The sequence below is a fragment of the Egretta garzetta genome, unplaced genomic scaffold (assembly GCF_000687185.1).
Source record: "Egretta garzetta isolate BGI_Z169 unplaced genomic scaffold, ASM68718v1 scaffold39, whole genome shotgun sequence".
NCBI lineage: Eukaryota > Metazoa > Chordata > Aves > Pelecaniformes > Ardeidae > Egretta > Egretta garzetta.
The window spans coordinates 2,924,827-2,942,949 of NW_009260945.1; the positions used below are offsets into that span (position 1 = coordinate 2,924,827).

At 36.1% G+C, this 18,123-nt stretch overlaps 1 protein-coding gene across 1 annotated transcript in view; it reads left to right on the plus strand.

Annotated features, from left to right (window-relative positions):
• Window positions 1-18,123, plus strand: part of CDH13 (cadherin 13) — a 583,915-nt gene that overhangs the window by 305,850 nt on the left and 259,942 nt on the right. The window contains exon 7 of the mRNA XM_035902601.1: window positions 486-536. Coding sequence (XP_035758494.1) covers window positions 486-536 — 51 coding nt within the window. The remainder of the gene's footprint in view (window positions 1-485; window positions 537-18,123) is intronic.

Consider the following 18,123-nt stretch of genomic DNA (forward strand, 5'->3'; position numbering starts at 1 on the left):
AACTATAAACTACCAGTAGAAGTTTTTCATTAATTTTGGAAAGTAGCATGTTCCCTGCAAGGGAGGCTGTGTCACACTGCAGATGTTATCAGTGAAGGAGGGGACAGGAGTCTGAAGGAGCATTTCAAACTGAAGTGTCAAAAGAAATGACTGCAGAGCAAACCAGAAAAGTGAATATTATAAAATAGCAAAACCAAACTTGAACAGAGCTCAAACAGGGAATTGCTGAACTCCTAACTGTGGCATACAACTACTCACAAACATTGGCTTCACTTGCACTGGAATGTGGGTGTCATATACTGCCCACCCTTTTTAAGAACGACCCTAGGAAGCTTTTAAATGCATCAGGAACTACAGCTCACGGAATCCCACTCCCACGCTTGGTGAATCAGTAAAAGCCAAGCTAAGCTGTAGCAGTCACTGGAATAGATAAAATTTTGGATGATCATGAAGTGAATAGTTAACATGGCTATTCTGAAGGCAAGTCATACCTCATAAATGTATTAGGATCTATGGAGGGGTCAAAGGTGTAGATAAATCTGATCTATAAACCATACTTGTATTTCTCTACCAAGAGGGAATGCCTTCTTTTGGCCAAAAAAGATTGAAGGATCAGTGTGGAAATAGATTTTCATAGGGAAGGTTTTACCAATGGGTATTTTCAAGGATCTATACAGTGATTTGCGATGTTTAACATAGTAAAAAAAAAAAAAAAAAAAAAAACCAAAAAAAAAACCAAACAAAAAAAAAAACCTGAAAAAGGAGACAGTGAGGTGACAGAGTTTACAGATCATCCAAAATTATTCAAAAGAGTGACAAATAATGAAAACATTATAGTGTTGCAGAAGGATTTAACAGTACTGAATGATTGAGTTTGTTGATAACTGCAGATTAATCATATATAAAATTCAGGAGCAGTTCTGGAACCATTGTGGATTTATCTGTGAAAAAGGCAACTCAGTCCTTAACAGTTACCAGATGTCAAATAGAAAGTTGAATTTTGTGTTCTTGTCATGCCCTCTTAAAAAGGATGCAGTAGACTTAGAGAAGCTTCAGAGGAGGTCAATGCAGACAATCAGAGGTAAGAATTTGAGAGCTTAAACTGAACAGGGCTCATTATATTGGAAAAGAAACAACTAAGGAATGATATGGCTGTGCTCTAGAAAATTGTTGATCACATGGAGGAAACACAGGGAACAATTATCCACTCTTTTTATTGCTGAAGAACTAGGGAACTTCCATTGACTACCAGGTGGTGGATTGAAAGAAAAAAATTATTGTTTTTGTCGAGCATTGTCATACTCTACATATTGTCACAAGACTGTGTAGAGGCCAAAAGTAAAGGGTATACTTGTTGCTGTTATGCCTGATAGTTTGGGCTCTGCTGTTGGTACAGGATAGTATAGGTCATTGTTATATGCAGAATACAGGAGCAGATGTATCCTGGGGCTGACTCATGACCATCCTTGTGTAATTTGCTGTGCATGGTTCATCTTTGAATTGCAAGTTATTTTTACTGTTCTTTGTGAAGACAACAAACTGCAGAAAAAAAATATCTCAGAGTAGCTGCACAAATATTTCCTTTGCAGTTCTGTATTCCCACAGACCATCTCACATTTAAGCTTTTGTTCTTTTAAATACATTTTATATCATGCAAATGTATCTGGAAAGCAGAGAGAAAGGGTGAGGAATGTTTGCCTCATTATTTGTATTCAAATATTGCTTTATTATTTATAGAGTCATTCCGCATTTCAGAAGCATGTAGGCAATGCTAGAAATAAAAAGCTATTTTTGAAAGCAATGAGATTTAAGTTACTAAGGCCCACATTTTCAGGAGAATTTAGGTGCCTCATTTCCTTCACCATGATGGTGTGCAATCCACAGTTAGAAAGGGGAGTCAAACAGTTATTTCTTGTGACATTTATGAGCATTTGGGTACCTCAAGCTCTCCTGTAATGTAAAAGGAAATATTATAATGTCTGATCATTGAAATAGGTAGAAGAATATACTGGTCAACAGGAGCCACTCTGTCTTGCACTGAGTACCGCTCCCTGAATTAGGCCCCAAAAAGTCTGTGGAGAAGCTCTGGTTGCTCCTGAATATTGTGTAGTTCCTAGAGTTGCTCAGAAAGAAGTGCCTTGTCTTTAGTGTAACTTTTTTTGCAGAAAAGTTCTGTCTTGCTTTTTTAAAGGCTACTGTAATTTATTTTGGGTTCCTAATGCTATTCACATCTGCGATGCTGGGCTGACATATATCCTGTTTTCAGGTAAAATTGTCCTAATGTGCTAATCATGCAGAACGTGGAGGTTAGGGTCATTTGAAGTTGGGCTATTAAATTGTGTGATTTAGGGCTTCAGTTCTACCATTTCTTCTACAAGGTGCTGCAGAAGGGCTAAATTTAAGAACTAAATTTCCTAATAGTTATAGTCTAGATATATGTATTTCCTATTGCTCAAGGAAGTGCGAGGCAAGGAGATGCTGTGTGTTATGACTGAGAAAACTGCAGTATCTAGATTTTGGTAAAATATAGTGCTGTGATAGGTAACAGAATTTAAGGGTACAGAATATGTCTGACATCCACTAAATATCACTGTCCAGTAGCAATGTTTTTGTTAGTGTATGGTAGACAGACATGTTAAAAGTTGTGTTATAAAATGCTTATGTTTCTTTTCTTTTGGAAGGAAATATCAAAACTGTAAAAAGACAGTAGTGCAGTCGGATGACAGATCGCTCCTCAGACCTAATGGTTGTAATGGAAATGTATCTAGTCTTAACTGTATAAATTGAGGGGTTTGTAGGTTTAAATTTTGGAACATGGTGTCATGTTTAAATTGTTGTACTGCTCTGTAAATTTAGTTTAAGAGTGATATATGTGCTGTCAATTGAAAATTTCCAAGATACGCCTAAGTGAGAGAACTAGAGAAGTAGCCCTAATGGACAAGGTATCTGTTTTCTTGCCTATTTATTTCTTTGACTGAGATTGAAATGAATGATTTGTAATGGAAAAGGATTGGCTATTCTTTCTAAATATCAATTTCAAAACTGTCCCTGGTCTTCATATTAGCTGGTAATTCTGGGACTGTTTTAAGTTCTTTCTGTATTCTAGACACAGTAAGTGTAGCCATAGAAGCATACATATTAAGGTGATTTTCATTATTAATGAAATTAGTAGACCTTGTTAAATTATTTTTCTAACTCCACAATGTGTTGCTGACTAATTTCCAAAAAATAAATAGTTTCTAGTACCATTAAATACTTTTTTGTTTTCATTTGAGAATTGTGATCGTATGCCTGGCAGCCTTAATTTTCAGTAAAAATTAAAGAACAAAGTCTGATCATGGGGAAACTAACTTGCTTCATTAATCTAAAGGTTTGTTTTACCTCATTACTTATCCCTATAGTTTCAGACCTGCATTTCCCTTATTTTAGAAGAGAAAAACACATATATTTTAATTATATTGCTGAATTCTTCGTGAAGATGGGTGAACTCTTGTGCTTTCATCGTTATATTATTTCCAAATATTTCAATTCTATTTTCATGTAAGACTCGCTAATATTCTAGATAAGTCCAGTCTTTTTGCCTGAAAGTGCAATATGAATGTTACTGTATCAATACGCAGTAAGAATAAAACAGGAATAAGTAACATGCTTTATATTTGTTATCATCCAATGTTTTAGTCATTTTATAACTGCAGTTAGAGGGAGACAGCAATTAATTAAATAAGAAACAGTGGTTAACCCTCTCACTAGTTGTAAATCATGTAACTGCAGTAATAATCTGAACCTGTATAAGGTGATGAAGTACAGATATTTGTTAACACTGAGTTGAGGAAATTTCTATTAATACTAGGTATATTTTGGATTTACACCTATGTAATTGAAATGTGGTGATAGGTGATTATAGATTATCACTCAATAATGTCTGTTAGTATCGGTAAGAAATGGTTGGTATGAAGTGGAAATAGCTGTGAAATTAAATTGTTTTCCTTTTAGGTGTGGTTTCTCTGTCCTCTGTATTAGCAGTCAGCCAGTGCCTTGTTATGGCTGTAAATCCAAGGCTTCAGTACTGGCTGTGTTTTCAACAAGGTATAAAGCCAAGGCCCGGAATAGTTGCGGCTACTTACAATAATTGCACAATATAGATGAATCCTGTCTGTGCACTGTACAGGCGGAGCAGGTCCTGATTGGATATTTAGATTTTGCTCATTAAAAATGGCACTGGAGACCTATGTTTCTATTTAATTTCTATTTGAATTCCATCGTTACAGGATGGGTTTCATGATTTTTAAGCAAAATTGGATAAAACCCTGATATTGGTGAATTAAGGGAACCACCAAAACCCCAGTTTATTCAGAGCAGACCCTCTTCCAGACTCTAACATCCACTTCACTAATCTTTTATTTAGTCACAGGTGGATTAGAAAGACTGGAAATGTTGTGTTTGTTTATTTTTGGAAAAAAAAAGCAATGTTTTAATTGTATAATAACTGTAATTAAGATTTATATTTTGATAACCGATAAATTCACAGGCTGGTATTAACGAGCAAGTTTTTAAAAATGTAGTGTTGCCTTTAAAAATAAAAAAAAAAAGTAAAGATTCAGTTTATTTCTGTTGCCTACAATTTTTTTCTTGGCTTCAGGCAGCCACTGGGCAAATCCAAACCTTTTATTATAGGACCTTGTGTGCATTTACCCTCCAGTTCATTCCTCTAAAAAGTAAATTTCATTCAACTTTAGGAACAGAATTTCTGTTCTTTGTATTATAAGGATTCTTGAATGCAAAAATTTTAATTGTTAATAGCTGGTGATGGGAACCTGAGAATATAATTGTTACATTAATGGATTATGAGATGGAATATTTTTTTTCCCTGCAGGCTTAGATGTCATGAAATATTGATTCTTTTTTTGAAGGTATATTTGTTATGAAAAGACATAAGCTATGTATTGATGGACCAGGTTTCGCAGAAAATTGAAAACCTCAGTTCTATATGGGATAAAAACAGAGATAAGTGACCAAGCAAAATGTTTTTGAAGCTGAATCTTTCTTTTTTTTTTTTTTTTTTTTAAATGGTGATGTACATGATAACAGTAATGCCTGTTAGGTAGCTTAGAGAGTTATTTTCTAAAAAGAATACAATATAGATAGTATATTACTGGGTTCAATCTAGAGTGTCCTATAAAGGTAATTTTAAACTTTGGGAACGTTTCATATCTAGACAGAGCATTTACAGTTTAAGCCCATCTCTAATAATTATTGGTTAAAGCATTCAGAGGTTACCATGTGTAATCTTTAAGGAAAGGAAGCTTTTAGTCAAGCTTTTACTAAATAGTGAGTTTGTAGATTTACTTTTTTTGTTGTTGGAGTCTTTTGCAAAAATAGACAATGCTGATTGTGAGATGTATAGCTTTGTGCTATTATATAGTAGTTTTATTTGTTGCATAGTGGTAGTTGAGGGAAAGACCTTTGTTTACCAATGCACTTGAAAATTGGGAAAGTATTTTGAAGAATCTGTGTCATCTGACTTAAAGGCATTTTTTGCTCATGATGATCAACAATATACTGATTTGGCTGAATTCTTCCGTACAGCTTCTTAATCAAAGAGATTGAACAAAACTGTCAATACAATGTAATTAATCACTCAACAAAGTTAACATTCTGTGTTTCCTTCTGTGGATTATTTGTTATTTATTCTGAAAGAGATATCAATAAATATTCTTTATAATCTTAAAAATCATCTGTTAGAGCTAAAAGCAAGTGGTTGTGCCGTCCTTTTCAATATCCTTGAAGTCATCTCAATGTTTTAGATTATTTCTGAAGGAGATTTTTTGAAACATATGGATTTCTTTTTCTAAATGAATTGTTAGATTAAATCAGGTTAATGTTTGTTTTCCAGTAGAGAAAATCAGTGGCAATTGGGATACTTAAGATAATACTTGAGAAGCACTATCATTGTAATAGATCTCACTATGTTAAAAGGATAGTTAATAGCACCTGTATTTTCTGTTACGAACTTGGTCCTTTTCCACAGTGCCAAAGCTCTGGTAAACTGAGGTTCACGTTATTACTGCTTTGTGCCTTACTTCCTTAGTAAAGCATTTCTTCAAGCAGTACTTCAAGTTTTGATATGCGGTTTGGTTTAGCGCAGTGAACCGAAATTGGGATTTGTATCGGTAACTGCGAATGATGAGTGTGTATTTGACTTGTTACCCGCAAGCCTTTAGGTGTGTCATCTCTGCTGACTCGTGTAGACTGAAGTGAAACTTCTGAAAGCATATTAATGTTTGCATGCCTATACATTAAACTGTACCTTAATATATAGATGCCTATTTTTGTACACACATAGATATGTTTATTCATATATATTTATACAGCTACCTGTGTCAATAGGAGAAAAGACTAAACCAAAGACACCCTCACTGGGAATGAAGACAACTTTTGGCTTGCTGAGTCAGGAAATGTAGATGTTACGCATAGTTAAATTTTATGGCTCAGCTTCTAGTTTTTTTGAGGAAGGAAATTATCAAATTTGAATGAATTATCACACTAACCTAGAGCAACTATTTTCTGTGTAGATTAAGTTTGGGTAATTGGTGGTGTTGTAAATTCAAATTAAATAGTTTTGCAAGTTCAGAGTTAGGTATGCTGAGACATCTTGATGCAAATAAATGTGAATAATATATTATTGTCTATGATTTTGTTGGAGAGAACCCGTATAAAAGCGACAAACAGATGAAGACCTCTTTTCAGTGTACACATGGAGATAAAGTTCTTGGTGGGCACCAGTAAAAAGAACCATATTGACTTCATGACAGCTACCAAAAATTTGTGATTACCCTTGATCCATTTGTGGGTTTTTAGAAATTTAAGAGTAGGTTTTAAAAGTACAGTCTAAAGACCTTCTGTATTTTTGTCAAGTACCTTGGAAAGAACAGACGTTCCATTTTCTGGGGCTCTAGAAACACCTTAAATTACTGTATGTCTAGCATGGTGTATCCTGAGATACAGCATACTTGTATTGAAAACTGTTAGGTAGAAATAAAACTACCCTGGAAGAAACGGCAAAAACTCCAGTGAAAATGTTAGAATCAGAGATTCACCCTTAAATTTTTCTACCTACTCAAGTAATGTTTCTGCTTTATGAACTGATTACTGGCTTTACACAAACCAAGCAAAAGTCAGTCTGGTAGATACAGCTCTTTTCAATGTTAATATGAATAGGTTTTGTACTAATATAATAACTTAATGTAATTTTTTTTGAACTACCTATTTTTAGGTTTTTAAAAAGTCATTAATTCTATCATTTAGACATGATAAACTGCCTTTGTTTCAAATTAGAAGCAGTCAAATTTATCAAAGTGTAGTTATAACACTCTTTTGAATATATAACATTAACACTTAGCTGCTGCCACATTGTGTTAGATCTCCAAACACAGCCTAAGCAATGAGGGCCTGAATAAACAGAAGTTATGGGAGATTTTTTTGTTTACCGTAACAGACTTGGAGTTGAGGATGGTCATAGTGTGTCCTGTATGTCAAATGTCAATGTTGAATTGGCACTGTTTACTGAAACTAACTTCAAAATGTACTGCAGTAATGCAAAGTAGATAGGGATAGATGGGGAAAGAGAGAGGTGGGGAAATAACCTTAAAGAGTGTTCATGAATATTTGGGTTTTTTAATTTCAACATTCCTTTCACAGGTTTAGGACTTGCTGTTTTCCTGTATGTCTATAAACATGGCAAAAGTAACTCCTGTTGTCTGATTGTTAAAACACATATTTTCTAACCCTTGACAAAATTACTTGAGTTGTTTGATAAAACTGAGTGGTGTGTACTAATGGTTTCATGTCCTATGATAGCTAGAATTCTCAGCTAGGCATAGGAAGCTCTGCACTGAAGAACTTGAATGGGATATTGGATGCAGCTGTACAAGAGTACAGGCTTATAAACAATGCTTATTTTTCACCTTTATTTCAGAATTGTAATTTTTTCAATCTCATTCAATCTTATTAGCATTTTTGTTTCAATCTTAAAAGATTTGGGAAAGTTATTTGTGCATATCTGTTGTGGTAGGACAGGTTACTTAGATACAGTAGGTTTTTCTTTTCAATCTCATTCAATCTTATTAGCATTTTGTTTCAATCTTAAAAGATTTGGGTAAGTTATTTGTGCATACCTGTTGCGGTAGGACAGGTTACTTAGATACAGTAGGTTTTTCTGGGTATCTGATTCCCAGGCTAGAGCTGCCTTTCTGGTTTCCTGTTAGGCAGATTTTCACAATGTATAGCTCTTTTTTTTAAAAGTTATTACAGAGCCTTACACTTCTACTTTTATCAAGTTTAAGAGTTCCTCTTAGTCCAGGTTTGTCAGATACAGGCCTTGTCTTGGAAGGCTGTTTCAGGTACTGCTATTAACTGAAAATGCAAGTGTACCACTTTTTGTAGCACAGTGAATGAATGTTAAATTTAGATAACTTTTAATTCTGACTTCTTGAAGACAGTAATAATATACCTGGAAGACAATAACTGACATGCTGGACAACAGTGTACCATATCTATTATTGAAGCTTAATTGTTCCCTTACTCTGGACATCTTCCAGCTTTTAGAAGTTTAAATCTGAGTTTTGAGTTCTGCCTTTTGACAATGACTAGTTTGGAAATTGTGTGTTCTTTTCAGCTAATTTCATCTTGATTGATTCCATAATTCCCCGGCAGGATTCCATGAAGTGATATACATATAAGACTGTATTGCAATTATATAGTCATCTGAAAGCTTCTCAAGAGACTAATGTGACTGTCACTAATTGCAACTCTATCAAGAAGTTTGTGCATTGGAACCTGTACTTTGATACATCGCATTCGTAATTCTAGCAAGAGTCAAGCTTTCAGTAAGGTTAAAAACTGACCTTTTTAAATTGGGAAAGTGAATCCAAGTTACTGGTAGCTTTTTAACTGTAAGGTGATAATGTTTGTGAAAGGTACTGTGGATTTTGAACCTTTATCTTTGAGGAAAATGGGATAAAAGTATGAAGAAGAGAAAAAGAGCAAGCTATTTATTGAAAAGATCATAATAGAAGACTGAAGGCATGTTTCACCATGCTTTGTTGGTGACACTCCCTGGCAAAACGAAATTATTTCAAATTATTTCAGAACCAGAAGTCTGGATAAACTCGGGGTCTGAAACTTTGTTAAGGGAGGCAAAATCACTTATGGAATTGCTAATAAAACCACCATCAATTAATGCTTTTACTATTAAGAATAGGCTAATCAAGGAATGGTGGTGTTACAATGCTTATCAGCCCCATCTGGAAATTAACAGCTAGAGAAGGTTAGTATGTCCTTTGGAAACAGAGGGAGCGTGAAGGGGTGAAGTTCCCAGAAAAGCAGAGCAAATGTTGCCTGGGGCTGCCTGAGCCTTGGTGAGTGAGGTTACTGCTACGTTGTTGTGGAAACTTGCACTTTCTGGTTTTTGAGTGAACATGATGTGTGAGGACATCCTAGATCCAGCATTCCCTGGCTGGGTAATCATGTCCGTGGGCCTCTGTGCAATAAGCTGCGTAACCCCTCGCTCAGCAAAGAAATACCAAATTGAGACCAGGAGTCATTAAGAGATTTGAAATGCTCTCTAGTGGTAGCAATTTCACCAACTGTGGATTTTTTTTTTTTTTTCCACCTCTAGCTAATGAGAATTCAATCCATTAGAGCTACAGAAACTAAGGCGGTGTAGCACAATTGGTAGTATCTGCCAAAGATGGAAGAAAGGAAGAAAGATGGAGGGAATTAAAAAAAGGAAACATGTGGGAAAAGAATGTAAATTTAACAGAACTAAATAGGGAGCCAAAACCATTTCTGCAGACCAAGTATTTTTGCATCCATTTATGTACCTATCCAGTGATCTAGGGAGGACAACAGTCTACGTTTGTGATGTAAGTTGTGGGCTTGGGTCTGGATGGTTGCCTTTTCACAAAGACAAGTGGAACGAGACCTGGGGTCAAGACTTTGTGTAGGGCTTGAGGATCAGTGGTCATGAGTTGCTGCATGTTACTTGAGATGTGCTGACAATGTAGGCTTCATTCTTGCTTCCCACAGATTAAAGACACTCTGACTTAGCACCTCTCCTATGAGGACAGGCTGAGAGAGTTGGGCTTGTTCAGCCTGGAGAAGAGAAGGCTGCGGGGAGACCTGATTGCGGCCTTTCAGTACCTAAAGGGGGCCTATAGGAAAGATGGGGAGAATCTTTTTAGTAGGGCCAGCAGTGACAAGACAAGGGGTAATGGTTTAGACTAGATATAAGGAAGAAGGTCTTTACAATGAGGGTGGTGAAACACTGGAACAGGTTGCCCAGAGAGGTAGTGGAGGCCCCATCCCTGGAAACATTCAAGGCCAGGGTGGATGGGGCTCTGAGCAGCCTGATCTAGTTTAGCGGTGTCCCTGCTCCTGCGGGGGGGTTGGACTAGATGACCTCTAGGGGTCCCTTCCAACCCAAAACATTCTATGATTCTATGAAATCCTTTATTTGATCTTAAGCCAGGCTGAATATTATACTAAGCGTGAGTATGATTGTTGCCTAATTGCATACCTTTTAAGCTGTCATCATAGATGGGTCAGGATAGAGCTGAATAGTGTGTTTGTGTTATAAATGAGGAGGACAAGTCTGACGAAGCTTCCTTCTGCCACTCTTGAATTCATTCTACTACACCCCTGTTCAAATTATGTATTCACCTGTATCTGAGTTTCTGATGAATTGTATTTTGTCTATTTTTTTCAGCAATGAAATTAGAGTGAAATCAGAAGTAGAGTAACAATAACTACACTTTTTTTCCTCAGGTTATTGCAGTTACATGCATGTAGGTAAATTGTTGATCTGGTTTGTGATTACATTGTTAACTTTAAGGGTCAATATCAGAAAACATAAGTTGTATTTACCATTCATGACTAAGTTAAATTTCTGCCTATAATTTCTACTAAATTATAGGTACTTACAACTGTTTTGAATTGACCTCTGATGGTTAATTATTTAAGATTGAAAGTGAGGTGGACCCATTGTTAAAAACAGAAATGAGTTTAGAGAAGAAAAATTAAAATCCTTTATTTACAGCATAAAGTATCATAGTGCATTGTTACTGATAGAAATGCTTCATCAGATTAAAATGTTTAAATGTCTGAGATAGCTGTCAAATATAGCTGCCACCTGTCCTTGACAGAAGCACCAACATCTGCCGAGATGCAGACCTGTGACCTCTAGATAAGTTTCTATACACAGAAAAATATTTATCTTCCTACTATGACCTTCCATGCACAAGACATGAGCCATGGATTTGTTTCCTAGGGAACTAGTGACTGAGGAAAATCTATAATTAGATCTGTGGGTTGTTTGCTACAAATGGGAATTGGGTGCTAAGCAGGTTCTTAAAGTATCCAAAAGTATTATGTTGATTTCACGTAAGAGAACAAAATTTTTTAAAATACCCTTCATCGTGATATTTCTTTTTTAATGTATTCAATTAAAATTTTTAAATACTCTTGATAGAATACTTATTCCTCTAATTTCATTTTAACTGCAAAATATTTTCAAAAGTCAAGACTCGGCAGTTTGCTAGTTAAAGCAAAAATAAAATTAAGACACAATCTTCCAATACATTTATTTAAACTAAACTGAATCTTAATTTTCAAGAGTGGTTTTAGGTGAATCATTCTCGCCAGCTCCACTTTTCTCACTTTACTACTCCTATTCAGTTCCTCAGGTTGGCTCTGCAACTTCAATGTCTTATTCTGCAATTCCAATTACTCTACCCGGCTGGAAGTTCCCACTTAATCCAGATCTTGCTTTCTTTCTTTGCCGCATGCATGGATCTAAAGATAACATTTGTAGCTAAGTCCCATGGGCAGTAATTGTAGCTGCAGGGAGAGGAAGCAACTAGGTTTTTTATATTTCCCAGACAATTCAGGGCAGAATTATCTAGACCTTATCAGCAGATTATTTTGGCCTGGGCACAGCGCAGCTGAGGTGATGCTGTGTTTCTTATAGTTTGGTGCTAGATCAGAGTGCCTTATGCTTTCTTGGATGCTGCAAAAGTGCCCTTGAGTAATAAAATAAGACTTTGATCTTATTCAGAATAGAGAGTACTGAGAAATATCTGGAGAAAAGTACTATAAATTGGCTCTGTTCTCCTCTTTTCTCCCACTTCTTGGAGACTTAGCTACATGTGCAGTGATTGCACATTATGTATTCTGTCCCATGTCCTGAATTTCTGCAATTAGAAACCATTAAATGTTGTAGTGTTGTCTCTGCGTTTCTGCCTTTTTAGATAAGCGATAAGTTTGCAACAAAGCACCTCTATAAGTCCAAATAATCCTTTTTTTTTTTTTTTTTTTTTTTTAGGGCATCTTTTGAGTATTCTTCATTTAATATTGTCAATCACAGTCAGATTTTTCCTAACAACTAACCATAGCTTTTGAGCTGCTCCGTCTGGCTGTCACTCAAAAGACTGGTCCTCAAATTCCTTCAACTAATAGGGTTTGTTGCAAGTTAGTAATGTAAGCAGCAATTAAAATATGGTGATTAAACAGCTACTGAAAGGCCAAATCAGTCAGTGGAATACCCAGGCTTTCTGTGACAAGTAATGCTTCTAGGTCATTTTCCTTCGAGATTATGAAAAAATATGTTTAAATTCTGTGCTGTCAGTAGGAGGAAATTGTTGTGTACTGAATCCAGAGTTTGCAGATAGATATCTGATATTGACTATTACTTATGAAAAGGGGAAGTGAAAATTATTTGTAATGAATCTTCTTGTTCTTTATAAATTAAGAGTAAAAGGAAGCTGAAGGATTACCTGCTACAAAAGATAATGCACATTTTGATGTGTTCATTGAATTACTTTACTTCGATCTATGAGCAAATGCTCACGTTAGCTATTTATATTGGTTAAGCCCCCAAATTTGTTACAATTGTAGATGAAGCCTGCAGGCCCTAGTGCTGCAACTGATTCTTCAAGGGGAATTGTTGCACCTGTGTACAGCTACAATAATGAACCTCACAGTGAAGGGATCCACTGGCGCAGAGGGCTTCCACATGCATAAATTCATTTTGTTTCATTTAGACACCTGTACATCCTACTACAAAACTGATCTGAATTTTGTAAATGCTCCTGCGTAATTATGATAAAAAAGCCATTATGTTGAGAAGATATTTTTGGTTGAATATCAAATGTCCTATTTATGTTGACTTTTCTGAAAAGACCTGAAAAAATAAGCACTGGTGGTGAAATAACTTCATTGGTTTTTAATATATTGTCATTTTCATACATTAAGATATTTTGTTGAAATATTTGTCTATGGAATTTATTAACCTTAGCAAATTTCGGATTCAGACTTGTTTTTATTACAGCTACTAAAACATTGTATTTGCACTGGTGTAACAAAATAATAGTTGGTATAGTAAATTCTGTAGGAAGCAGAGCCCCAGTCCAACAAAATACTTATTTCAGGCAATATGAGTTCTATTTCCTTCATGTACGTAAAGTTCTGAATATGATACCTGATGAGAGTATTCATGCAGTTTTGTTTGGATTGCTTCAGGCAAGGAACGCTTGTACCATTTGCAGCCCCCAATCAGTCTTGAAAACATGCATCGAAAATATGCTTAAACTATATGCTTTAATTCTCACAATGTTGCTCCTAAATTTGACGCTTCCTGAAATGGTTTCCATGACAAAGCTCATAGTTAAGACGCTAAAAAAACCCCTCTTGAGAATGTTGGTGTATGATTTTTCATTTTCATAATTCATTTAATTTCAACTCCTGATTTTTTTTTTCCCGTGTTACATCTCTGACAGTGGTATAAAAGTTTCCGCATTCCAGGTATTAATACACGCAGTACTCAATGCTTAAAAAAATTGTATACAGCTATTAAAAAGACTTCAGTTTACAGATGCACTATTGTAATAATAGAAGTATTCCTGTTTGAGGCACTTCTTTCTGTAATTGGTAAGAATCTTAAGAGAATCAGTGCAAAAGAATGCAAATAAGAAGTAATGGCTAGTCTTGTAATTGTAGTTTTGCACAGTGGCCATTGAGTTTTTAATGTGCATGTTAAAGTGCAAAATTCAGACAATTTCCAGTCATGTTTTGCCCAGTTAAAACTGAGTCTTGGGGATCTGACATAGAAAACAGATTTTTTAATGTTTAAAATAACAGAATCATGGCTTTATATTGTCTATATATATATTTTCTTCTTTCTCTGGGAAACACATATATGTGTGCATTCTTATTAGGACTGTCAACAGCATCAAGCAAAACATTTGTAGTTGATGACACAGAAGCAATGTCTGCTGTACTAAGTGTAGTTTTCCCCAGCTCTGGTTCCCCCAGAAACCAAACACTTCACCTTGACTTTGACTGTGTTCCTTTACCTCAGTTGTCCCAGGTGGTTGGTCAGTGGTGTATTTTCCTGTTGCTGGTCACAGTTCCCTTTTCATTCTGTGCTTGGGTTTCTGAAGTGCTGTTCCAGTGCAAGCACAAATATTAGGATTTGAGTGATTGATTGGCTGGCTGGTTTAAGCTTTGCAGTGAAAGCACATGGCCTAGGAGATTTATATAGCTTTGAAAATCTTGCCTCATACATAGGCTGGAGATTGAAAACTGATCTGGAAATGTTTTGAAATTTAGGACTGTGATATTGCCAGCATTAATGTATTGCATAAGCATCTTTAACTGCTGAAGCTTTTTCCTGTTGTTTTTTTACTTGAATTTTGGAAATATCATTCATATTTATATTAACTTAGCTTGTATTTTGGATAACATACTGAATGGGCATTGAGTTTTGGTTGATAATTATTTTTTAAGATTGGTGGTCATGAAAGGAAGTTATAATGAAGCTAACAGCAAAGCTTAATATGTTTGTGAACAAGAAAAAATGTAACCTAAAATATATACTCTCATCTATACTGTGTTGGTTTTATGCCTAATTATCATGAACAAAGGACAGAGTCACTTAGAGATGCTTTGTACTTTCTGTTACCATTACTTATGTGAATAAATCACCTGGGTGTTCTTGGCTATCACCTGTATATTGAATGAATTCTGAAGAAAGTCTAAGAGAGAAAGCAAAGGTCATGTTTGGCCAAAATGTCTCCCTTTGACAAGGAGTAGAATTTGGTTCCCATGCTACTATAGCTAGTTTTTAATTAATGAAGATAGAGGTATCTAGAATGAATAGATTTAGTAAATTATTAAACTCAAATTATATGAATTGCTTTCTAACCACAGTTCTTGTGTGTTTAGCTTATAGTAACAAAGCAGTTTCTGCTGGTTAGTGCTTCTGAATAATGACAGGAGTATTTTGCATTTGTTTTGGTTGAAAGATTATTTGAGTCAGTACAGAGCCGATGGAGCCTCTGACTGTAAAGAGTGGTTTTCAGTATAGCAGGACAGGAAGTGTCTGTTTAAATACTTATCCCATATCTAAACAATGGGCCTAAACCATTGTTTTGCTCTTATGGAGCATAGTGATTAAAGGAAAAAAATAGCTCACCTCTAAATATTCCATGGATAAATTTGCTCCCTAGGAAGCTAGGGGAGAGAGGAAATGCCAAAACCAAACACCCCCACAAAAATAAAAAGCACACGAGAGAGACAGTGTAACACTCTGAAATGAAAAGTACTGGGGTTTGAACCAAATATTCATGTCTGAGGGTTGGATTTGTTTTCTCGTTAAAAAGTTGAAACTACTATGATGCACCTCTAATTCAGATGATGTCAAGAACGAAGAAATTATGGAAGTGGTAGAGGCAAACACTTCTTAAAGAATAAAACTGGTAAACTAGGATGGTGCTGTTAAGGATAGATTTGCTGGGGTTGCAGAACTGTAAAGTCTCTCTCTGGGGTAGTGTGGTTTTTGTACTTCTATTTCTCTTCTTCTCTTGAGAACACTCTGATTTACTTTTGCGATAAACCCGTAACAACAGGGGGATCGCATTGCTGAAATGAGTTTAGCTGGAAGGGATACATAATGTCAGCTGAAAAATAGCACTTGGTAAATATGTTTTGGCCATGGTTCAGCAAAAAGCAGATCCTGTCAGCTAAGTAACATTCTGTTTTCTTGAAAGTGTCTTTTAGTTGAGCAGAATTGTACAGTCTCTGCCTTTCTGGGGGGAAAAAAAAAAGCAAACCAAAAAACCTGGTTTGCCTTTGATGCTAGATATGTGGATCTGACAAGGCTAGCATGGATCATTTCAGTTTTCAATACACTTATTCTCTGATGTACCTTTGACATGGGCAAGTGTTATCAGGCGTGGGGTAGTGAGTAATGTCTAAGTCTACATCTAATACTGTTGTTTGGGTCCTGAGTGAGGAAATAGCCTGCAAGAGTCTGTATTGTCATGGCATGCTCAGCTGGCATCTATTCAGTCTATGCCATGTGCCCATGCAATGTCAAGGCCCTTCTGAATTGTGAGGCCAGAACAAGGGAAAATGAATTAAGCAGGGATTGGGAGGCCAGAAAAAGTATGCTTGCCTTATCCCTGTTCTCGGTAGGCGGGTGCTTGGGCCTGGGCACCTTAACTGGACCCTTTTCTAAGAATGAAGAGTCTTTATTTGCAACACATGGCCACTGTCATATGGTGCAGACATTTTCAGTATTAGAACCTCCACTGAACTTCCTAAAGCGCTGAACAAATTATAGAAATAAGTGTTTCTGTTGGGGCTTTTGAGGTAGTAGTAACTATGGGAAAGTCACATATTTTAGAAATGTAAAAATGACATTCCAAAGTAAACATTCCAGCAGAAATAATCTGGCCTTGTTTTTTTTCTCAGCCAGTAAATTGGGAAAGCATCATTCTGTAAATACATTGTAAGCTAGGAAATTGTCATGTGAACAGTGCTGTGTTTATGATGGTATTCAGAATAGCAGTCTTGCCAGAGGAGATGTCAGACAATCCCCCTTTCTTCCTTGCTCTTGTTGAAGCACCAAACCATATGGCAAATTAAGCCTGATTTTTATTAAACTTTTCATTGTACTGAGCTTAGTGTGAACTGGGAAATGCACTTTCTTTGAACTATGCAGCCATTATACAAGCATCTTAATTAGGAGATGTTAATGGTCTTCCTTACATTCCTGAGAGTATGTAGCTCCCTCTTGTGGCTAATTAAACATTTTAAAGAATCAGACTTTGGAAAATTACTTCTTGTGTGACCACCATTGCTCTTGAACAAATGATGTGGTGGTACACGGAGCATCTCTAACCTGGGCTTCTCATTACTGTATCAAGCATAAGTTGCTGTGCAATAACTAGATGGTAAATAGATAGGTGAGAAGGGTCTGCACATACCTGCACAGTGAATGTGACTGCTTCCTGAAGCTTTAAAAAACCTGAATGGGCACATCCAGTCATTTATAAAAAAAAATCTGCTGCCTGGTAACTCTGTTGGTCCCATTCATTATATGCTGAAGATTGGTTTACAGCTAAAGTGGGGGTGAGTTATGGGATGTGTTGTAGCTCCAAGGGGTACAGATTTTTCAGGTACCACACTGGGACATCTCACCATCAAACTCAGGGTTAAGATCTTTGCCAGATTTGGAGTTGAGAGGAAAATTTCCCTCCAGTCAGGTTTGCAGGGACCCTTATTATTATTATTACACTGCTTCCTTTCTGTCTAGTGTGGGGAAAGATCTGTGTATCATTATCTGGAATTTTTCTAATAAATTCCCTTGCACAGCCCATGATTTGTTTTGTTTGCTTTCTGTGGCTTGTTATAGCTGGAGCATTGCACCCATGCTACGTCTTAAATTTGCCATAAACAGTTAGGTAATGTTTGATGGCCGTGGTGGAAATGGCTGCTGCGTAGACATCTCTGAATTAGATTTTTTTTGTGCTGGCCTGTGGCTGACTTCAGGTCTTTCAAACCACTGCTCTTATTGGATGGGAAGGTGCACTTGTCTTGTAATAAGCCTCAGAAATAAGGGCAGAAGATGATCAATTCATCTTTTCTCCACAAAAGTGAGCAATGGTCATGACATTGCAAAATTGTAACGATAGCTTTATGTTAAGAAAAACACGTATTTTTAGGCTTGATGTAAAAAATACCAGCGATTGGTCAAAAAAATGAATTGAACAGCAAATTAACTTT